Here is a 23,884-nt window from a genome sequence, read left to right on the forward strand (position 1 = left end):
CAGAGAGACGCTGTGGGGAGAAAAAGTGGAAAGGGTGCAGAGGGAGAGGGGACCTCATTCTCCCCTGTCCTCCTGGCAACTAACCCCCCACTAACACTTTCAGAGTGTGTCAGAGGATCTTCGTGAGTTGGCTGGCTGGTTGGTGTCTTGTATTAGCACGTCTTGGAAGTGTACTCTACGCAAGGATAGGGACTCAGTAGAACTAGCCACCTTGACAGACTCCTATGAGTGCTAACTGCTGTGACATGTGGCGGTTAGGTGCCACTGAGTCTGTCCTGACATTTAGCGATCCCATGGACAACAAAGTGCTGGCATGTCCTGCGCCTCCTCGCAATCATTGCTTCCTTTGAGCCCATTGTTGCAGTCATTGTATCAGTTCATCTCGTCCAGGGTCTTCCTCCGTGTTGCTCTTTACTTAACAAAGCATGACGTCCTTCCCCAGGGACTGGTCCTCTGATGACATGTATGCAAGAGGAAGTCTCGCCATCTTCCCATCACTTGGCCTGTACTTCTTCCAAGACAGATTGGTTCATTTTTCACCAACACCATATTTCAAATGTTCTAACAGCCCTATCGGACAGAGTACAGTTGCTACCACAGGGGCTTCAAGGCCATAAACACAGCAGCATTCTACCCACGATTTTCACCTTGGAGTGGCTGGTGGGTTTGAACTGCCTCCCTTTGGGTTAAAAGCTTAGCACTGAAGCACAATACTTCGAGGACTTCTTTAAATGGGATCTGAGTGTCATGATGTCCTTGTCTACTGATGAAGCCAGTCCAGAATGACTCAATGATTTGAACAACCAGATGGAACATGGCTGAAACTGCTGCTGATAGTACATTCCCAGAATTCCAAGGGACGGGGACATTTTCTGAGGAAGCTTCATTTATTAATTTATTTCATTACAACTGATTCGGTAAATATCTAATGGATTGCAGGCGGGAATGTTAGCATCGTGAAGGCTCATGGTCTGGATGGAAGGATCGCTTTCTCCCTAAGCAGTCACACAGGGTGTCAGTACCCAAGGAAATTTCAGGGATCCAGGATCTAGTCTGTTACTGTCTCAGAGTCTGTTGACTTAATAAGGTTCCAAGTCTCCTACCTGACACACCCTCTTCTCCACAGCAAATCCCCCGGAAGGTGAGTTTCCATTAGAAGGAAGATGAGCTGTGATTCAGAGCACTGATCTAAAGACAGACTCATGTTCACTACCCGCTTGCCTCTCACCAGCTCTGTGCAGGGTTGCAACTGGCTCAACTTCTCTGAGCGCCTCTCTGTCTTCTCATCTCCAAACGAGATTCGTACACCCATCTCGTGGAGGTGTAGCGGAAATGAAGGGAGACCATTCCCACTGAGCGCATCCTAGGAAGCCTCTGCGGAAGCACATACTTAATGTTAATTCTTAGCTGGTTGATGAGTTACTTAGTTAGCTAACAAGGTAGTTAACACTTGTTAGTGTTAATTCTTAGCATAGTTCTCTAGTGATCAGAAGCTCATGGGCCATGAATCCAACGCCTGTTTACCATGAGCTTTCTGGGTTGCATGACCAGTTCCTGACGTCTCAGATGTCTTCAATCTACTTTGATGCTCTAAGGCTAGGCTAACGGTTTCATATTTTTTTAGAGTGAAACATTTCCCCCCCACATCAGATCTTAGATGGATTTCTAACAGCTAAAAATGACAAGGAGGAGCTGAGCTGACTGAAGCTAGAATGGGGCCAGAGACCTCTCTGGGGCCTCCCTTGTCTGCTTTTTGAAGGAATCTTTGGGCCTGCCAAGAAACACCATTTGAGAATCATGGCTCTAAGTTGGCCAAAATCCCATCTAGTCCTAACGACTTCCTCACTAGAGTGCAAGGCAGTGTGGAGGCCTCTGCTTCCTAAAGCACAGTCACCTTCTAGTCTGGCTTTGCTCGGGTCCCTTGATTGCAGTGTTTGGTGTTCCGGGCTCTTCAATGACACATTGACAGTCTTTGAGCCCCGCTCTCCCCCCCCCCACCCCGACCCCCGCCGCCATAGGTGTCAAATCACATTCAGTTGTGTGTCGACTGTTCTAGTTCAATCCAGAGACACTCATTTTATTTCCTAGGTCTTGCCCAGCGTGAGGAAATGTCATTTGACTTCTATTGTTCTGTAAGGCTATTCATCTGAATAAATCCGTAAATCGGGAAAAATGCGGTGTCATAGTCTGTGCCCTGGTTTTTGTTTGGAAAATGAGTCATGGCAGTTTGGGTACCAAAATAGAGGAAGGCAAGGGCAAAGCCTCGGCCTTTCTGTCCACAGCAGTCACCGGACACAGAGGCCACGTCTCAGTTAAGACTGCTTGTCTTCTCTCTCCAGGTTGGTTTCCTGAGCCTTCCGCCTCTCAAAGCTACCTTGGATGGGTCTTGTTTTCCCTGTAACTGCAGTCGAGATGCAATTCACTTATCACGCAATGTATCCACTGAAAGTGTACACACCAGTGTTCTTTATTAGGTTCAAGGTTGGGTAACAATCACCACATCAAGTTCAGAACTTTTGCATCCTGACTAAAATCAAAACAACTCCTCACCTCTTAGCAGCCACTCTCCATTTCTCCCAAGCCCTTACCCCAGTCCTACGCAACTCCCAGTCCATTTGCTATGTCTCTGAATTTCTCTAGCCCAGGCATTTCATGGAAATGGAATCATATGATGTGTGGTCTCTTGTGACTGGCTTCTTTCACTCGGCATAATGTTTTCAAGGTTGAAAACATGTATCATGTGCTCGTGGTTTAGCATGTCTCGGTGTTCTTTTTCATTGCCCAATAAGGTTGCATTGTATGAATAAGCCACATGTCAGTTGAGAGACATTTTGGGTGGTTCATACTTTTTGAGTGTTAAGAATGATATTGCTTTGGGCATTTTTGCATAATTTTTGTATAGAGATATTTATTTTCCTAACTCCTTTTCCATAACTTAAAAAAACAAACTCACTGCCATTGAGTCCATTCTGGCTCAGAGCAGAACTGCCCCTGTAGGTTTCCGAGACTGTCACTCTTTATGAGACTGGAAAGCCTGTTTTCCTCCTGCTGAGCAGCTGCCATGTTTGAACTGCTGACCGTGTAGTTTTATTGAGTGCGTGTGATGTGCCAGGGACTATGCTGAGCCCTTTCCACATATGATCTTCTGGAGGCCTTCCTAGAAGCCAAGGGGTAGACTGTCTTCCCATGTTACAAGTGACAGCTCTGGGCTGGGGTCCCCCATCCGGTAAGCAGTAGCGCTGGGATTCTAATCCAGGTCTGTATGATGCTGAAGCATTTTCCCTTAATTCTGCTTCCAGAAGTTGGACAGCTACTAGCCCTACACCACTCTTTCCTTCTGCCATGCTGATCAAGTCTTTGTCAGGGCCGCTTACCTGCATTATCTTGTAAAATCTCCACATCACCCCTGGGAGGTGTCTACTTCCTCTATTCAGTGAGGTCAATCAGAGGAGCCAGCTAACTGCCCTTGGGGTGAGTCACCAGTGTCAGCTCCTGGACAGCAAGCCTTCTCCCTCGCAGGCCTTCCTCCAAAGCCCTCCCCACCTCGCAGCGCCCTGCGGCCTCCTCGCCTCACACCCCCTTCAGCTGTCCCTCACAACAGAGAGAGTTTCTCATAGCCCCGAACACTGTTTTCGAAGGAGTCTGTGCACATGTGTGCATTTCTGTGTGCACATAGACACATACTCAAAGGCAGGGCCGATTAACCAGCAAGCTCGGTGTGTTCTGCTTTGCCCCGAGCTGGGTATGAACAGGCTCATTTGTGTTTACTTGCTACTCTGTGGAGAGAAATTTCACCTGGGTTTGACCACCTTTTTGATGTGGTGGGACAGGTGAAACAAATGATCAGGTAATGCAGTCCGGGAACAAACGTGCCCGTGTCGGTGTCTAGAGCCTGGAGGTGTAATGTGACCTACACATTGGCCTGAAAACTGTCTGGACAGCAGTTCAAAAGGACTAACTGCTCTGGGGAGAAAGACAAGACTCTCTACTCGTGTCAAGAGTGACAGTCTGGGAACCCACGAGCCAGGTCCCCTCTGTCCTGCAGAGTTGCTGTCCTGCAGAATGGAACTGATGGCGGTGAGCTGGAGTGTAACTCCAGAGAGCACCTCCAGTGGCCTGCTGTGACATGACAGGGCTCCTGAGGTGGCTAGTGACACTTTGGGGACAGTTCTGAAGATGGCAGGGTGGAGAGGGCTGTGCAAGAGGAAGGGCCTGGTGGAGGGAGGCTGGCCACGGAGGAGGGGAAATGGTAGAAGACAGAGTAACCACCCCATGTGTTTGCCTGCCCACAGCGGCTATCCTGGACGACCCCATGGAGTGCAGCAGAGGGGAGAGGCTTTCCATCACCCTGGCCAAGAACCGCATCAACCGTGCTCCCGAGAGGCTGGGCAAGGCCAAGGTCGAAGTGGACATCTTTGAGCTTCTCAGAGACAGCGAGTACGAGACTGCAGAAACCAGTACGTAGAGTGGGCAGGGATGCCCTCCGCTTCCCTTGCTGGTGAGGAGGGGCTGGTGGTATGAGCTGTACCCATTGCTAGACCTCTGGTGCTGGTATTCCCAGTGGAGAGCATGTACCAGGAGGCCCGATGGGATTCTTCTCCTGGATGAGGCCTAGTGGTGAATCATATAGAGCAGATAAGGCTTCTGGGTATCCACTCATTCATTCATCATCCATCAGTTCATCTCCTGAGCATTTGTACACAAGGCCTTGGATGAAATCTGGTACGTGGCTCATAAAGGAGAGCTGCAGCCACCCCAAAAGAAGCTTCACATCTGACTGCTTGTCTTGCTTTGTTAGGCTGGGGGCAGGGCTGTGGACTTGGGATGGAATCTGACCACTCGCTCTCTGGATAACCTTGGACAAGTCCCTTACTCTCTCCAAACCTCAGTTTCTTCATCTCTGAGATGGAAATGCCAAGCTTTGCCCCGCAAATCTTGAGACTTATTGTAAGATTTCAACGACTTAGAGTACAAGACAACACTTTGTAAATAGCTTTGTAGAAATCCGCATAGGTGTAGCTCAAGGCACACGTACTGAGCCCTGCACTGAAGTCCACTGCAGCCCGAGAGTCAAATGTTATTGCAGTCACCGTGCAAAAGAAACTGAGGTTCACAGACATCGAAGAACTTTCTCAATCACAGAGCTAGTTAGTGGTCGAGATTTAGTGGATTCTGAATTCAGGTTGTCAGCTTCAGTCCAGTGCTCGATTGACGAAACTTGTACTGGAACCTTCTGGCATGTCACTTGTGTTACTTTGGTGACTTTGCAGCAGACACTGCCAAGTTGCGGGTCTGGTGGTCGATAGTTGAGATGGGAACAAACAGCTTTAGCTCAGAGAAGAAGAATTCCCTCAGCCCAAAGAGCTGATCAAACTGAAAAACCCAATTCACTTCCACTGAGTTATTTCTGACCCACAGCAACCCTATCGGACTGCCCCTGTGGATTTACAGGGCCGTAACTCTGAACTTCTGGTGGTTCTGAACTTCTGATATAGTGGTTAGCAGCCCAACATTTAAACATCAGGGTTCCCAAAGAGGTGTTGTTGTTGTTGTTGTTCTTAGGTGCCATTGAGTCAGTTCTGACCCATAGCAACCGTGTACACAATGGAATGAAATACTGCGCAGTGCTTCACCATTCTCACCGTTGTTGTAAGTTTGCGTTCATCGTCACAGCCACTGTGCGAACACATCTCTTCTCTTTCGCTTCCCTTCCACTTTACCAAGAATTATGTCCTTCTCCAGGGATTGGTCTCTCCTGACAACATGTCCAAAGTGTGTAAGATGAAATCTTACCATCCTCGCCTCTAAGGAGCATTCTGGCTGTACTTCTCCCGACACAGATCAGCCTGTCCTTTGAAAAGACCATGGCACTTTCAATATTCTTCTCCAGCCCCACAATTCAAATACATCCATTCTTCTTCAGGCTTCCTGATTCAGTGTCCAATTTTCACATTCATAGCGGGCCACTGAAAATACCATGGCTTGTGTTAGGCACACCTTAGTTCTCAAAGTCACATTCTTGATTTTGAGTGCTCTAAAGCGATGCAGCAGATTGACTTAATGGGATGCATCTTTTGATCTTCTGATTGCTGCTTCCATGAGCATTGATTGTAGACCCAAGCAAGCCAAAATTCAGGGCACCTTCAAGCTTTTCTCATTTATCATGATGCTATGTATTGGTCCACTTGTGAGTCTTTTGTGCTTTGACTCATTATCTTTATTGAAGCCTGGAATCCCTGATCTTCATCAACAAATGCTTCAAGTCCTCCTCAATTTCAACCAGCAAGCTCGCGTCACTTGGGTATCACAGCTTGTTAATGGTTGTTAACAAGCCTTCCTCTGATGCTGATTCCACACTCTTCTTCATAGAATGCAGCTTCTCTGGTGGTTTGCTCAGCCTACGGACTGACTAAGTGTGATGAGAGGATGCACACGTTTCCTGATTGTAAGCCAGACAGTAGTCCCTATTCTCTATGTACGAGTTCCGCAAGAGCACAGTGATGTGTTTTGGAATTCCCATTCTTCTCCAAGGTATCCATGGTTTGTTGTGATCCACACAGTCGATTGCCTTAGCATAGTCAGTAAAACACAGGCGAACATCTTTCTGGTCTTCTCTGCCGCAATCCATCTGCCATAGGGTATTTGAATATCCCCTATTCGCGTCCTCTTCTGAATCCAGCCTGAACCTCTGACCCATGTACTCCTGTAACTGTTGTTGGGTGATCCACAGCAGAATTTGCTTCCATATGATATCCATGACCGTGTCCTATAATGTGAGTGTTCTGTTGGCTTTCTTTTCTTTGGAGTGGGCACAAATAAGGATCTCTTCCCGTCAGTTGGCCAAGTAGCTGTCTTCCAAATTTCCTGGCAGAGAGGAGTGAGTGCTTCCAGTGCTTCATCAGTGTGTTGAATCACTTTAATTGATATTCCATCAATTCCCGGAGCCTTGTTTGGGCTCATGCTTTCAGTCCAACTTGAAGTTCTTCCTTCTGCACCATTGGCTTTTGCTCATGTGCCACCTCCTGAAATGGTAGAATGTTGACTAGTTTTTCTCAGTACAATGACCCCGTGTCTCCTTTTCATCTTCATTTGATCCTTCCTCCAGCATTCAATATTTTTCCCATAGAATCTTTTAATATTGCAACTTGAGGCTTGAGTTTTCGCTTTCCTTCTAAAATGTGCTAAACGGGCACTTCCTTGGGGTTTTCTAACTCGATGTGTGTGCCTGTTTCATTATAACACGTGCCTTTGTCTTCTCAAACTGCCCCTAGAAGTTCTCTGTTCAGCTCTTTGACGTCCTCACTTCTTCCATTTGCCTTAGCTACTGTGTCATTAAGAGCAAACTTCAGAGTTTCTTCTGACATCCACGTTGATCTTTTCTTTCTTTCCTGTATGAAAAGAGACCTTTTGCTGTCTTGATGAATGGTGTTCTTGATGTTCTCCCGCAGTTCATTCGGTCTTCTGCCATTGGCGTTCAATGCAGCAAATCTTGAGATCTTCTTGAAATCAGGTAGGGTCTACTCAAGTCTTTTGGATCTTGTGGACTTGTTTTAATTTTATTCAGCTTCAACCTGGATTTACATATGAACAACTGGTGGTCTATCCCAGAGTCAGCCCTCGGCCTGGTCTTAGTTGCTAATAGTTTGCGTCTCTACAGTCTCTTCCCACAGACGTAGGCAATTTTATTGCTGTGTTCCCTCTGGAGAAGTCTAGGTGTATAGTTGCTGTTTGTGTTGTTGAAAAAGATATTTGATATGAACAAGGCATTGGTCTGGCAAAATTCTATCGTGTGATCTCCAGCTTTATTGCTGTCACCAAGATCATAGATTCCAACGATGGCTCCTTCCTCTTTGTTTCCAGCTTTTCAATCCCAGGCTCCAATAATGATCAATGCCTATTGATTGCATATTTGATCAATTCAGATGGAAGATATTGGTACTTTCAATATTCTTTGACAGCACCCTAACCCAAGTACATCAGTTCTTCTGCAGTATTCAGCATCTAACTTTCATATGCATATGAGGCAACTGAAAATACCATGGCTTGGGTCAGGCACACCTTAGTCCTCAAAGTGACATCACTGTGCTTCAACACTTTTGTGCGGACCTTCATTCATTCAGCAGCATTCATGCAGGCCCAAGGAGACAAGCAGGGTGTTTTGAACACAGCCTTTGCGGACTCTCCTTCTCACAGCTCCATCAATGCTCGCCAGGTACCTGACCTTTGCACTTCCCCTTCTGCCAGTTTTCTTTCCCTGACTCACTCATCATGCACCTGTTCCATATTTCCACACAAGCCCCACTGACACTTAGCTTAATCAAAGGAAATCTTATAGCGCTTTGACTTGATTCAGACATGATTCAGGATACCATGCAGAAAGCACGGCAGACCTGGTCCCTGGCCTGGGTGACTTGCAGTGTCTCTCTAGTGTGCAGCTTGGTTCAGTGCCTCTTGGATTCTGGAGGTTCGGGATCTGATCCAGCGTGTCTTGCTGAGGCAGCTCTTGCAAGTCCCGTATTTTAATCAGCCTAACAGTGACCCTTGGATAGACTATCCGCTATTGGTGCAATAGCAGAAGCATAGGCTGGGTTTCTACCTTACAGAATAGAATTGAGGCCAGTAGGATCTATGGGCAGAGATTGCTCCGGACCAGGATACCCAGAAGTAGGCGTTCCCTCGTGGACTCCATTAGTCACCAAACAGTTAGCCTAGAATACGCTTTTCCTAAGCAATAGAATTCAACAAGCCGAGTGCTCACAGAGCGTAGAGATCAGCATCGTAATTTAGAGATACAGGTTTCCCAAATAAAACCAGAACTCGGAAGAGTCCCTTCGTAGGAATCTTCTAGTCCAGCCTGCAGTGTGTATCTGGGCAGGAGAACAGATTTCAGACAAGGGTCCAGATTTCTAACGGGTTCTTTAGCTCAGTTTTAGAACAGCCAGCTCCCCCTTCCCTTTCTTTAGAGAAGCCCTAGGAGGACCGGGGTGCAGCTGCTCCCACTGCGGATGGGGGGGTCATGAGCTGCCGTAAACTTCCTCTCTCCATGACCCGGGCAGTGCGGCTGAGGAAAGTCATGACATCTAACACATTGGGCCAGATGAGCCACGGGAACAAAAGAAACGGATACCTGTCTTCCAGATTGCTGAGCTTAGAGGCACCTTTGTCATGTCTTTCTGTCAGCCGCCAAGCATATTATTAGCCAGCGGCCCTCCATTCAGGTTCCATACCTCTATGTGTTTGAGGCCTGAATGGAATTTGGGAGAGAAGAGAGGTCTGGATCTTTTTACCCCAAAGGCCTTTCTTCTGCAGCAGAGCTGCTTTCTTGCGCTGGGCTGTCAACACCGTCCTGGGAGTTCCTGGGAATGTTCCAGCCCAGCCCACTCCCTTCCAAAGTGAGGGTGGCTGGACGACGGGTTAGCGCAGTGCCATCGCTAGGGGCCAGTGCAGGGGGCAGACTGCACCAGTTGGCACCAGCAGAGGGGATGGCACCAAATAACAGTCTATATAATATTTTGTGCCATGTGTCAGTAGAAATTTATTACTTTTTATTAAAGCATTCTTGTAGCTAGTTATAACAACCAAAATATTTTGCATAAGCCCAGCTAACACGCTGTGCTCGGTTATGTTTTGAACATCGTCATGCAGTCTGGTGGCATCGTGGGTGCTGACCACAACGTCAGCAGTTCAAACTCACCATCCTCTCCTCAGGGGAAAGACGAGACTGCTCCCATAAAAGTTTCCCGCCTCAGACACCCGGGGCGGTAGTTCTGCTCTCTTTGAGAGGGTCAATATGAGTCAGAATTGACCCGATGGCAGTGAATTTGAGTTCTTTCTTGTTCTTGGCGTGCACTCTGGCCAGGGCTATCATTATTGCCCAGTGATAGGAACACTTCAAATCAGGAGGCTTTGTCTGCATGCACTTCCCTGGATTAGCAATGCTATTTTCCTGCCAGTGTTTTTACAGTCGCTGGCTTTGTCAAATTTTCTGGTGTTTTAGCCTCAACATTTTAGCAATTCCTATTTGTGAACTTGTATCAATATGTTTATTGAGAATGAAGTGACAATTAAAGGAACAGGAGAAAAATCATAGAAGGCTTTTTTACTTGTAATGTGATCATTCAGTGTCGACAGATTCCGCAAACCAATGTTGTTGTTAGCATTCATACCATCGAGGCAACATTGCATGAAGCAGTTACGGCTCTCTTTATCACCGATTATTGTATGATGAAACTAATAAATGCAACTAAGGCTGTTGCATGGTCTAACACGGGAGGATGTGGTCGGTGAGGTGACCCTGTGAGTTACCATCACAGGTGGGTTTGAGCCTGGGGACATCACTGGTGAATGCTGACGGCGGAGGCAGCGCAGGCAGGCCCTGGACTTCAATGGCCATCTTTGCGGAGGGATGGGGAAGAGTGGGCAGGACCCCTGGAGAACGAGTAGGTGCGAGCTCTGTGGTCCCTACTTTGGGTGGGACTGCGGCGTCAGGATCAGGAACACGGATACGAGAATCAGATTGAACAGGTGTGAGTCCTGGCTGCACCCTTTACTAGCTGGGTGACTATGGGCATGCTGCTGAAGTTTCCTCATTTTATGACTCGGTTTCCTCACGTGTCAAAGAGGGATGATGTTGAGATGATCCCAGACAGTTGGCGGGTGTCCAGCGCAAAGTGAATGCCCAGGGAGTGGCAGCCAAGGGTCCTGTTGAGGCTGTTGGTTCTCCGGCTCTCACCCCGGAGCAGCCTTCCTCCTCCACACTGACCATCATCCTTCCGCTCCTGCATCTCGAGGTTCTTCCAGGCCTCTGCAACCCCCAGGCTCTTCCCACGCGGCTTGTCTTAGCCCCAACGTTCCTCAGACGGCCCTGTCATAATTGCATAGGCCCCTTCTTCTCCCGCCATTAGGACAGCTCTGATAGTGGAAGTTATGGTCCGCCACCTCGAGGCAGCTGGGGCTGAGGGGTGGAGGGGGGGGGGGTGCAGGGTGTTCCAGCTGTATCTTCCCTGGGCCCGGGACCCAGGGCTTATTTGCATTGTTCCTTCGGGGCTCTGTGGCCCTGAACAACCTCCCTACACCCCACCCCTGGCCCTCTAGCCAAGCAATCTGCTTCTCACTGGTTGTTGACGGCAAAGAGGGGCCCAGAGCTGTGGTGGGGCTGCCTCTCACAGGCCAGCTACGTACAGCGGTGCCACCCTGTCAGTTTCCCAGCACTGGGCAGATCACACGGATGCATCCTGTTTGGAGGTGGGAGCACCAGGGGAGGGAGGACCCCCATGGCTCTTTCAAGACTGAAAGATGATGAAGCAGAAAGGAACTATAAAGAGGCTGGAGTCTGGAGACCAGCCTTCTCATTTGCGAGTTCAAATGGAAGCTCAGAATGGAAAATATCACCCAGGGCGTTAATTAATGAGAAAGCTGGAAAGAGCCCAGGAGAAACTCGCTCCCTTCCTGTTGGGTTCTCAAAGACAGATTTGCATCCCGCCGATCTCCCTACAGTGAGGGTCCCTTGGACAGCGTCAGGTCAGCCCCTGCGTTCCCCATTGCTGCCTCAGGCTCCTTGATGCTCCACTTCCCAGCTCCCTCTACATGACCCACACTTCTGAAAGAAAAAGGATGGACAAGAACTATTAGGGCATCACTGCTTCGCCTGCCCCTCCGTCCATCCGTCCGTCCATCCTTCCCTTCCCTATCTTATCTCCATGCGGACCTGGTGTTTGCAGTAGCTCCCAAGGTCTCACTCTCCCGTCCCCTAAGATCACTGAGTCTCCTGTGGCTTTTGTTTTCCAGTGTAGCCAAGGGTCCACCTCCTTCTCAACCACACACCCCAAGGCACGGCCCTTGGTACTGCCTGAGACCAGTTTGGGGTCTCCTGTACAGCAGAAGCCTTCCTGTCACCCCCTCACCATTGCCTCTGTTATTCTGGGTGAGGCCCACCATGCTATGGGCTTTCCACTCTGTTTCCTGTTGAAATCTCATGGTCACCTGGCCTGTGCAGCCCCAGGGCACCTAGCGGGAACTAGCCAGCCATCCCCAGCTCTGTGTGACCTTGCATGCCCAAGCTTCGCCAGCCTCTGGTCGCCTTCCTGGTTCCATGAGCATCACTCAGAGTTGACTCTCATCGCGGAGGCTTAGAGTCCTTTGATCAGTCCAATCGAATGAATCAAAGCAGAAAATAAAAGCAAGAAGCCAAACAAAAACAGCGTTAAAGTAGTGACGACTTTCCCCTCCTTTCGCTGAGCCGCCCACATGGACGAGGCATGCTGCGATTGATCTCCGAGAGGCAGGAATGAGGGTGCTCAGACTTGTGCTCATCCGACTCATGGGGTAAACGCTGACTCACAGCAACCCCAGAGCACAGAGTAGAACTGTCTCATCTTTTTCCTGAAGAGCAGCTGGTAGTTTCGAACTGCTGACCTTGTGATTAGCAGCCCAACACATAGCCACTGCCTCACCAGGGCCCCGTCCAGAAAGCTGATAGCCGCGAAAACACAGTAGAGCAGCCCTACTCTGTAACGCAGGGGGCCCTCGCACGGTACCCCTCCATAGCGGCTGGCGGCAGCAACCTGTGTTAGGACGTGCTGGCCTGCGCAGTGATGGTCTCAGAGGAGGACAAAGGGCGTTTGGAAGTAGGACATCCTGGGCTTAAACTAGCGTGGTGGGGGAGGACTCTTGGCTGGGCGTTAAGATGTTTGAGGTAAAGAGAAAGGGGAGAGGCCGTCCATGCAGAAGGCGTAGTAGCATGGGCGAACAGTTGAGGCCCGCGGACTATGGTCCATTGAGGTACCAGACAGGTGTGGGGAAATGGAGAGTTTAGGCAGGGCCAGGCTGGAAGCAGTGTCCATAGGTGGCCAGCCATCAGAGGCCAGGTTCCTGTGTCAGATGCTCCTGGCTCTAACAGCACCTTGGGCAGTGACCTGACCTGTGACTTGGGTTTGGCAAGAAGGAAAGTTCTCAATCCCTAGGGCTGTGGGGAATCTTTAGTGAGATGATCCACATGGAGACTTAGACCAGGGCCTGGCAGCAGAGAGTCTGCCCTCCCGAGGGTCACCGTGAGGATGATGGGGGCGGGGGCTGCCAGCTGGGGCCTGGCATGCGGTTTGCGTGCAGTCAGGAGTGTTGCTGCTTTGCCCGGTGGGTTGGGACCTGACCACACAGAGTCTGGAAACCAGGCTGAGGCTTGAAGGAGCCGCCATGGTGGGGGGCACCACTGGGGGCACTGCGTTCGCCACGCCCCTGGGACACTGTCGATAGGGAGGCTCCCTTTGCCAGGTGCAACCGAGTTGAGAGGTGGACTCCCCACCCCAGCCATTGCCACCCTTGTCCACTCCCGGAGATGGAGACCCAGACATGCTTCCGAAGGCCTTATTTTGAGAGGGGGGGAAGGGGGGGATGTTGGGCTGGTGTTCAAGAGAAACTAAACCAGTGATGTGTCTACGTAGAGGAAGGAACTTTATCTCAAGAAGTAACTTCAGATCGAGGCAGCATCCCAGCCCAGTCCATCTCAAGGCCACGGGCCTGGTACCAGCGGAGCTCTCTTCAGACTCACCCAGCTCAAGGCCAGTGACAGAAAGGTGCAGCAGGGTATAGGAGGTCGGAGGTCAGAGGGTGCACTCAGGTGGTCCGTGGAAACATGGCAGGCTGGGACGGTGGTTCCCAGGGCCAGCAGCCCACCCGGGGCCTCCCCTGGAGCCAGACCTGGAATTCCGGCCAAGGTGAAGGTGAAAGAGAAGGAGAGGGAGACATTCTCCCTGTCCCTCTTGTGGACAAGACCACACCCCCAAGGAGACATCATCAGGCTGGGTCCTGACTGGTAGGCTGGATTCCATCCCTGCTCTTTCATAAAAGTTCAAGTTGACGCAAAATCTCACTCCCACCAGGGCTCCACAGCGTTTGTGAACAGGTGGGACCAGACACTGTCTCCACATGCTGCAGCCCAGAGAGGAGCTCTTTCTTCCGCATTGCGGCATGCTCTCCTGTCCCTTGCTCAGAGAGGGGCCGGGCCCCACGTGCAGGACACACAGGCACAGCGAGGCCTCGTCCTCTGGGTCACTGTCTCTGTCACCGTGAACTGTCCTTCTGCAGAAGGACCCTGGGTGTTCCCACAGCTCTGCCAGACAGGGTGGCCGGGATTGCCCACCCCCTGGCTCGGCTCAGGGAACAGCTTGGTGGCTGAGGGCTTACCCAATGCTACCCTGGGCCTGAGGAGGACCTGCCCGCTTTCCCGATTGGGGGGGTGGGGTGGGCGACATCCAGAGGCCTGACCCTTGTAACTAACCCCTGTGGCCCACCTGTCACAGCCAGACGCTGCCTTCTACCTGAACAACTGTCCCTCTCCCTGGGCAGGAGGCAGAGAGGGACCCCGAGAAGACTTGCGGAAGGAAGAAGTTCCCTGCTAGCCCCTCCTGTTCAGCCCAGCTTTCCTGGGGAATTTAGGGCTCAGGCCAGAGCGGGCATTTTGAGGGGCAGAGTTCTTTGATGGAATTACAACGCCCTGCTGTGGTCTGTTTGTTCAGCAGCTTCCCAATGATTGTCCTCTCCTCTGCCCACTGGAAAAGTTGGTTGTCCTCACAATGCAATTCTGTCCCCCTCCTTCCTGCTCCCTCAGGGATAGAATCAGCATGCCCCCCGCTTCCTTTCCTGTCCCCTGGCGCCCTCTGCTCTGGGCTCTGCAGAATCAGGGTTTGGGAAGGGTTCCCAGAGCCAAGGCTTTTCAGAAATGATTCCCTTTGCTGCCAAGCTGGGCACCTTTCCTAGGGGATGGAGGGCCCATTCCCACCTCTCAGGAACTCCCAAGCCACGGCTGTGGGTAAGAAGACAATTCAATTTCATCGGATTCATTTCACATCATTGCAGCTCAGGTGAACAGACCTGTGTTCAGCGATCCCTTTTTGCCAGGACTGAAAGGAGCCCTGGTGGTGCAGTGGTTTCACCGTGGGCTGCCAACCACATGGTCAGCAGTTCGAAACCTCCCACTCCTCAGGAGAAAGACAGGGCTTTCCACTCCGGTAAAGGGTTAAAGTTCTGAAATTCACAGGGGCATTTCTCCCCTGTCTGAAAGAGTGGCTGTGAGTCAGAGAGAGTGGAGAGAAAAGACACAATGCCTGCCCTCGGGGGCTTTCGCGCCCCCCACCGTGGGAGAAGCGTGCACAGGAGTGAGGACAGGCAGACACACGTCCGTAAGTCCTTGAGGCTGATGTGTTGTGTTTAGAATCCAGAGGTTTCCAGTGATGGGAAAGGTCATATGATACATGTGCCATCGGCTACGTACCATCTCCCAGGGGCCAGAATATTCATACATGGTTAATAGTCACACATATGTCCATTTAGAGCAGATTTTGCTGCCAAAGGAGTTTGATGAAAAATGCCCAGTTAGAGAATCAGGGGGCCTATTTTTCGGAGAAAGCCCCCTCTGTTGGGGCCCACAGTAACACGCTTGCTTAGGGCTGTTTGGAGGAAGTACAGACAGAATACCCCGTAGAAGCAAGGATGGGGAGACTTCCTCTCACATACTTTGCACGTGGTATCTGGAGAGAGCAGTCCCTGGAAAAGGACATCGTGCTTGGTAGAGTAGAGGGGCAGAGACAAAGAGCGAGATGCATTCACACGGTGGCTTCAACAATGGGCTTCCACGTCAGAACCCGGGTGTGGCCGGTGGGCCTGGTGGCGTTTGGTTCTGTTGTTCGTAGGGTCCCTCTGAATGAGCACCCACTCGACTGCACCTGAGAACAACAACAGGGCAGAAGCTGGTCGGGAACTGAGCGGACCAGAGGCCGACCTGACACCTGAGAGTCACCCTGTGGGACTGACTCAGAGCCACGGTGTGGTGAGGAGGCATGCGGGCAGACCGGAGGGGGCCACTAAGGATCAGCAGGAGTTTGCCAGGAGGAAGGGCCTGGACCAGGCAAAGATTTTTGTTGCGATTGGACCCCGCTGGTAGTTTGGAGATGCTGACGGATTCCCTTGTTGGGGGAAAATTAAGAGTTTTTAAATGAATAAACAAACAGATGGGGTGGCCAGTGAACACATGATATGGCAACGTGAAATATTGTGGCAAGTGATGATTTGGGTGGTCTTTTAGCCGTGTGCCGGTCTGCGTGGTAGGTGCCATCAGGTACTCAGCGATTAGCCAGGTTGGCGATGCCCACTGGCCTGGAGAAACATCGGGGGGTGGGGGGGTGACAATCTATGTCCGAAATGTCACAGCCTGGAAACCTTCTGGGGCCCTTTGGCTCTGCACACACAGCTCTACCACACATCGAATGGACTCAGTGGTGGTTGACAGCCGCCACCACCACCACACGCATCAGGTCTAATGACTGGCAGGAAATCAACGGCAGGTAATGAGCATCATCAATGGCATTTCAGAGAGCTGCAGCACCATCACGTGACAACGAAACAGTAGTGATTTCTGTTTGTTGGTGAAGTCACTGCTAACCTAGTGTGGCCGGCCACCTGGCTTCAGAATGAGAGGAAATGCTAAACTTCAGTGACAGGGTAGAGGACATGATGACTTCGTCACTTCCACCACCACCACCAAAAGAAGAAGAAGTTCCGTTGTGATGGTGAACAAGTCAACATCATTCCAGCCACAGGCTCCCAGCAGCGCACCAAGAACCTCCTGCTGGGTCACAGACCACTTGTGCATCGGCCCCGGCAGGGTATGTTCGATATGGAGTTTACAGGCTGGGCACAAAGGTGAAGCCAAGGACATGTGATGGAGGAAGGGCCAGCCAGGGGGGATCTTGAGGAACTCAGAACTTAGGCTGCCTCTCGGACATCAGAACAGGTTTTCTCTGTAGGGACATGTTATGTATTTTTTGGTGATGTGACAAAAAGAATGCATCTTGGTAGGTGCCATCTGGCTCACAGCAAGCTGATGTATAACAGAAGGACACACTGCCCAGCCCCACGCCACCCTCAGTGGTTCTTACGTGAACTCAGGGCTGCAGCCACCCACGGTGGCAGCCCAGCCCATCGAGGGCCCTCTTCTTTGGCTGTCCGACTCCACCAAGCAGGTGTCCCTTCCACGGACTGCTCTCTCCTCACAATGTGTCCAAGGCACACGACATGGAGTTTCACCATCGTTGCTTCTCAGGAGCATTCTGGCTGGATTTGTTGCAAGATGGACCTCTTTGTCCTTTTGGCCGCCCGCGGTCCTTTCGATACTCTTCCCCAGCACCACGATTCAAACGCATTGATTCAAACGCACGGTTCAAACATATTGATTCTTCTGCGGTCTTCCTTATTCAACGTCCGACTTTCACATGCACCTGAGGTCACTGAAAATAGGGGAAAAGGAGGGGCGGGCAGAGAGCACTAGGTGTCCCAGTGGCTAAGACAGCCTCCCTTAGCATTCTGTGTTGCAGACGATGGCTGCTGACTTCATCTCAGAGGGTGTGCCGGACAGTGGGCAGCGGACTGGATCCAGGAGTCCGAAGGAGCCTGAGGGTTGGTTTCCGGATCCCGCTCTTTCACATCCCTCTCCTGATTCTTTGTCCGCCCAGAGAGGGGCCAAGAATAGTCTCCGTCTTGTCGGACGTGTTGAGAATTAAATAGCTAATTCATGGAAAATGCTGAGAACGGGACATAATTAGTGCTCAATAAATGTTGATTCATAACATTCTCCTCCAATCCTCCCTCAGTGCATACCTATTTTCTGTATTTGCCTAATTGTGGCCCATTTACGTACAATTTTACACCCCGTTTCTTTCTCTTAACATTAGGCCATAAATATGTTTAATGCTCTTATAAACTCTTCATAAGCGTTTTCGTTGCCTGAATAATGTCCCCGTCGCGTCTGCAGTCTGCTCTTCGTACAACCTGGGGCGTTTGCTGTAACCGTCAGACATTCCGTCGGCCGCCGGGCTTCTGTGGAAGTTGCTGAGCAGGCCTCGTTGGGGCTCAGCAAAGCTTTATTTACTCGTTTCTGGCAGTTGCACCCACATGCAATGGACGCGCCGTCCCCTTCTCTCGGTCACTCGCATCCACAAGAGCTGTGCAGCCATCACCGCCATCTGCTCCAGGACATTTCGACTTCCCTGTACTCGTTGCTGTTGGTGCTCATTTCCCTCCCTCTCCCCCGCGTGTCCCTTGGAAATGGTGCATCCACTAGTTGTCTCTATGGGTGTACTACCCTAGATTTCATAGACAGGGACACGCACACAGTCAAAACGAAAGCAAACAGCAAAACAACATGTGACAGCATGAGTCAGAGAAAAACCTCCATCGAGAAAGCAAAGTAGACAATATCAAAAGGTGACGCTGCTCTGCATTGGATCCAGAGGGAGACCAACGAGGTGCCGTGAGCTAGCCACAGCTGCGGGAATCCCCCTGCCTGCAAACCAGGCCTTTTCCATCTCTAGCCTGGAATCAGAGGGGTTCACCAGAGGCTTAATCCAAACTGGCTGTTCAGAATTTAGGCTCGAATACCATTCCTTCTGCTGAGTTTGTTTTTCATTCCTTAGATCAATCATGTTGGAGTGCTTCTTTTGTGTGGACTTGGCTGATGCCTCACTTCGAGGGCTGCTTGTTTGAAGACAAACCTGTAAGACTTCAGACGCTATGCTTTCAGAGAGCTAAGCGCTATCTGCTTTCCTCGGCCCACTTTGCTATGTCTTCCCCGATCGCTCCATGGGGCAGGCACTGAGCAGGATCATGTCATGAGAATGCATTGTTCTTAGATTAGAGCTCCAGTCAGGCATGAGCTCAACATCCACTCATCTAGCGATGGGCCATATGGTCCCTGGTTCACGGGAGACATCACGATCATTTTGTTGAAAGTCGTTGGCATTGGGTCCCACGGGCATGTGGTAGTTCTACTGATACTACCTCTAATTTAGCCGATGAGATAGAATTTAACACACTGTGAAGGAAAAGAAAGATACGTGTGCAGGACTATTTTTAGGCCAAAATATATGGGTTGTTGAGTTGTACAGAATGCCAACTTAGGTGACCGGACATTTAAACAATGATGGCGGGACACAGGCAGAGCTTTCCTAAAGGTAGGACTTCTTCCTAATATGTCCTAAAAGGCAGAGAGAGCCTGGAAGTAGCTCATGTAAGGTCGTCTTGAGTTGTCATTTATCGGGCGTCCTTGAGGAAGGTGTGGATTTTGAATGGAAGTCCAATGTCTTCATCATCCATCGCCTTGGTGTAGTACCATATATACTCGTGTATGAGCTGCTTTTCAGCACAAAAAAATGTGAGGTTCCGCTTATATACGGGTCAGCTTATACACGGGTCAGTGGTACCCTAGCGAGGTGTAACATCTCGCTGGGCGCCACCCCCCCCCCCCCCCCCAGGTAACAGGACGAGAGCCCGTTATCTCACAGGTGATTGCCGTTGTTCCTCTGTTCATTCAAAGCCCCGCTGACACTGCAGGGCTTTGAATTCTTGTTTACTCACTTCTAACCAATCAGAGCCGTCCTATGACGTGTATCTTTGAATAAGCCTTTTAAAGACCGTGTGCAAAGGATGTGACATCCATTCATGGATGTCATCTGGTCAAGCCCGACTAACAAAAGGAGGATATCTCATGAAGCCTGACATAGAGTTAATAGCAAAGTGGGTTCAAGATGCAGGGGAAGACATTCCAGAAGACATGGTGCGACGTGCCTTCCAGAAATGTAGTATTAGTAATGCTATGGATGGCAGTGAAGACTGCGCTTTGTATGAAAATGACAGCAGTGATGGTGATGACGGCGATCTCAGTGAGGACAGCATCTATGATGACCTCACACCAGCTGAAGCTCTGCATTGGGATACGGATGATGATGAGGAATCCAGTTTTGAAGGATTTTAACTCTACATTTTAGCTTGGTTGCTGATTGAGCTCAGGGAATAGTACTCTTAAGGTATCATTGTTGATACCTTATTGTTTTTGTTGAACCTATTTTCCACTGACTGTGCTGGTTTACTAATGTTAAATGACTTGTCCTTTTATTTATGTTTTTATTTGAAATAAATATTTAAATACATTACCCCACTGATGTCTCAATTTTTAGTAATTTTATTTTCATTTGTTTTGATTATTGAAACTCACCAATAGCTTCTGCATTTTCCACCCTAGGCTTATACTCGAGGCAATCAGTTTTTCTGGTTTCCCAGGTAATAATTAGGTAGCTCGGCTTATACTTGGGTCGCCTTATATTTGAGTGTATATGGTAGTCGTCTGCTTCGTCTCACAGTAGGGCATTTCAGCCTTAGTCCCATGGGAGTAGTTCCATTCCTTTAATCTGCTACCCGTGTGTTTAAAGTAACGTTCAGTTTGTTTAGTGGGAGATCCAAATCGGATTCTTCTGGTGTGGCCTATAAGGGATGATGCGCACCTTGAAAGGACAGAGTTAAAGTCCTGGTTGCTCACAGGCAGAAGGCTGCATAAAAACCAAGTCACAAGCGCCCAGTTAGGGACATGATAGCGAGCATATTCTCCCTGGCTGGTCTCTGCACTTAATGCTGAGTGTTATTTTTCCCTTCCCCCGCAGCAGGCTCCCCGACACCTGGCTCCCCCACACCTGGCTCCCTCCACAACCTAAGCATCGCCTCTGAGACAGAGGTGCCCTCCACCCCACCACGCTTGACTTGTGTTTCCAGTAAGGTCGACGAACCACTCTGGTAGTGGTGTCTGTTAATTTGGGGTGATCGTAGAATAATGTTATATGGCAGGAACTGGCTGGTCTTCCTCTCACCCCGAATCATGGTGAATTGATGCAGTTCAGGTGAGGCCTTCCCTGTCAGGTGGGTTGAAAGATGTGCCCCTAAAGGGGTGCTATATGATTCCTGAGCACCTCATCACCTGGGAAAATGGAATAGATTAGATGACTCGAGAACAGAACCCTGCCTTTGTTTGGGTGTTTATTTTCAGAGTAGCCGTCTCATACAATTTTGTCTTTTCGTGAGTGACTCATTTTCCTCAGCACAATAGATTCCAGATCCATCTATGACATGAGGCGTTTCATGGTTTCAGCGTTATTTTTAGCAATGCCTGGTATTCCATTGTGTGTATCTACCAGGGCCTTTTAATCCATTCTTCAACCGATGGGTATTTGTGCTGTTTCCAGCGTTGTGCCATTGTGAACTGTGCTACAGGACTTTAGTGTGAGCCAGAGGGGTCTTGGTGGTTCAGCCCTGGTGATTCAGCAAGTTGAATCCACCAGCCACCCCCTAGGGGAAAGCAACCTCTATCTACTTCCATAAAGAGTTACAGCCCTAGAAACCCACAAGGATAGTTCTCCTGTGTCCTGTAGGGTCACGATGAGTCTGGACTGACTCGATGGCAGTGAGTTTGGTCTTTGGATCTCAGAACCAGGCCCGGAGCTGGATCCAGAGGAGGCAGAGATACATGGGACAAGTCCGCTGCCTTCAGAAGCACACCGATAGAGGCTTTAGCATTGCGTTTGGCTCTCCAAATGGGAAAGTGGGTGGGAAATGAAGATTCTGTCATCCAGCGTACCCCTGAGGCGGCAGGTAGCAAAGAAAGGCTGACCGGGAATAGTGACAGTAGGAGTGGAAAGGAGGAGACAGTGGGCATGAGCAGGCCGGAACCTGGCTGAGCTTTATTCCAAGAGAATGGACGTCCTGAAAGAAGAGGAGGTACAGAAATTGCATGACTATGATTTCAGACTCGGAATCTAAAAGGATCGAGCATGGTTTAAGAGTCCAGGAACAACTTAGGTCTATATTACCTATTTGATCATAATTTAAATGGACTCAGTAATTTAAATCGACTCAGCCTGAATTTTCCCATCCATAAGCAGGAAATAATCATGGATATTCTTCGTATCATGATCGAGTCAGGTTGAATATGGAGATTATGGACCGGGCATACTAATACGAATAGCCATGTAGTATATCAGGCTTCAACCTATGTACGTTTTATATATTAAATCTCTTCGATTCTCACAACCCTACAGGAAAGGTGTGGTCACTCTTCTTGTTTTACAGGTGAGGACACGGGCCCAAAGAGGTCATTTGTGCAAGGTCTCACAGCTAGTTACAGAGCTGCGACTCCAGCCCAGACAGGTTTTCATCAGCGCTCTTGTCTTTCATTTTGTTGTTAACTTTTTATTGTGAACAAGAGGAAGGCTTCCAGAGCAGACCAGCAGTTCATCGGAACCTCTTTCCACCCATCCACTGCACTCGCTCAGTCGCTGCTAGCACTTCGCCCTCTCCTCCTCTGGGTTCCCCGTTCCATTGTTCCGAAGTCTCTGAACTTTGTCCTTGGGTCAATGCTTCCTTTAGATCTGAAACGGTTGATTGTTCCAACTTGGAGTGGGTTCAGCTCCAGACCTGAAGGGGTACCAACAGCCATCGTTTTGGGGGGACTTACCCCTCTCTATTCAACCAGTCAGCCTGGTTCCTCTCAAGATATTGAATTCTATTCTGTGTTTTTCTCTCATTCCATCCAGGATCTTCTAATGTGATCCTTTTTAGAACAGGGGTGTGTTAGTCTGGGTAGACTAGAGAAACAAATTCATAGACACTCATAAGTGTATAGCAAAGTGCTTCATAGAAAGAGTAACGGTACATTAAGAAAACATCCCAGCCCTGTCCAGATTGAGTCCATAAATCCGATATTGTCCCATATGTCCAGTACCAGTCTATAAATTCCTCTTGATTCTCACGCAACACATGCAATGATGCTGTGTACATGAAGATGACAGCCAGTTAGTGGAAAGTCTTGCGGATCCAGTGGCAGAGAAAGCATCTTAGCGCTGGCAGGGGTCTCCATGTGGCTCCTCCAACTCCAAGGCTCTGGCTGCCATCAGTGTAGCTCCATGTGGCTTGTCAACAGGAGTGTCCCACAGGGAGAGAGCGTGTGTCCCACCTCCAGAGAGCTATTCATCTCCTTAGCACGTTCAAATGAGGTCATCAGGCTGTGACCTGATCGACAGGCTAAACGCCATCCCTCTGTCCTTAATAGTCTCAGATTGACAACAGATTATGTGACTACCACAAGGGGGTACTGGTAATCGGGCACTATCTGCTTCTTCTGGTTTCAGGGACATGGAGACTAATATTTGCATGATTCTTTAGCCTTTTGGACTAACAGTTTCCATGCATCTTCAATGTGCTTCACTTTTCTCTCCTCCAGACAGGGAGAGACCAATAGTTGCTCCTTAGATGGCTGCTGCTGCGTTTTTACAATTCCATTCAAAGTGGAAAGTAGAATATTGTCTTTGTGAGCTGGATGGTTGACCTTGGTGTCCCCGCGACTATGGTCTTGATCCTCTAGGCCCAGTGAGAGAGCCACGTTTTTTCATAGTGAAGCATGCCTAGAGTTTATTTGTTAATGAGTTTGTCCTGGTCACCTGTGAACCATTGAGATGGTCATTGGGCTGACTGATAGTTGGGGTGCTAAGCTGGGAGGGAGTGCATCCAGTTTGCAGGGCTGGCTTTCCAGCTGACGTAACAAGGAGCTGTGTTCTACTGCATTGTCTTGGCTCGCTGATCTGAGGATCGGCTCTCTCTGACTCCCGATGTGCTTACCTGCCTGTGGGGCGCCGCCATGCTGAGCATAGGACTCCAGAGGGGTGTCTCTGTGGTGACGTCCAACAGCTGGCTGGAGCTCGGCTTAACCACATCCTGGACAGGAAGCCAGAGTAGACCGCAGGCCAAACACCTGCCTCGGAGTTGGTTCCAATTCACAGCAACCATGTCGGAGAGCACATCGGTTTCTGAGGGTGTCCTTCTTAAAGGGAGCAAATGGCCTCATCTCTCTCCCGTGGAGCAGCTGGTGGGCTCCAAGCACCGTCTTTCTGGTTACCCGTCTGTGCCCCACACTTAACCCCGGCACCACAAAGCCTCCCTCCATGATTGGACAATGTTAAGAAATTTAAAAGAACAATGCAGTCATCGACAGCAGACGCTGTAAGAAGAGAGAACT

At 49.8% G+C, this 23,884-nt stretch overlaps 1 protein-coding gene across 4 annotated transcripts in view; it reads left to right on the plus strand.

Moving 5' to 3' along the window:
• GRIK4 (glutamate ionotropic receptor kainate type subunit 4) overlaps nucleotides 1–23,884 on the plus strand; it is a 435,808-nt gene that overhangs the window by 185,740 nt on the left and 226,184 nt on the right. For all 4 annotated transcript variants that reach the window (XM_075548795.1, XM_075548797.1, XM_075548798.1 and 1 more), the window contains exon 2: nucleotides 4,293–4,457. In XM_075548795.1, coding sequence (XP_075404910.1) covers nucleotides 4,293–4,457 — 165 coding nt within the window. The remainder of the gene's footprint in view (nucleotides 1–4,292; nucleotides 4,458–23,884) is intronic.

Source organism: Tenrec ecaudatus, chromosome 4 (genome assembly GCF_050624435.1).
Source record: "Tenrec ecaudatus isolate mTenEca1 chromosome 4, mTenEca1.hap1, whole genome shotgun sequence".
In the NCBI taxonomy this organism is placed as follows: domain Eukaryota; kingdom Metazoa; phylum Chordata; class Mammalia; order Afrosoricida; family Tenrecidae; genus Tenrec; species Tenrec ecaudatus.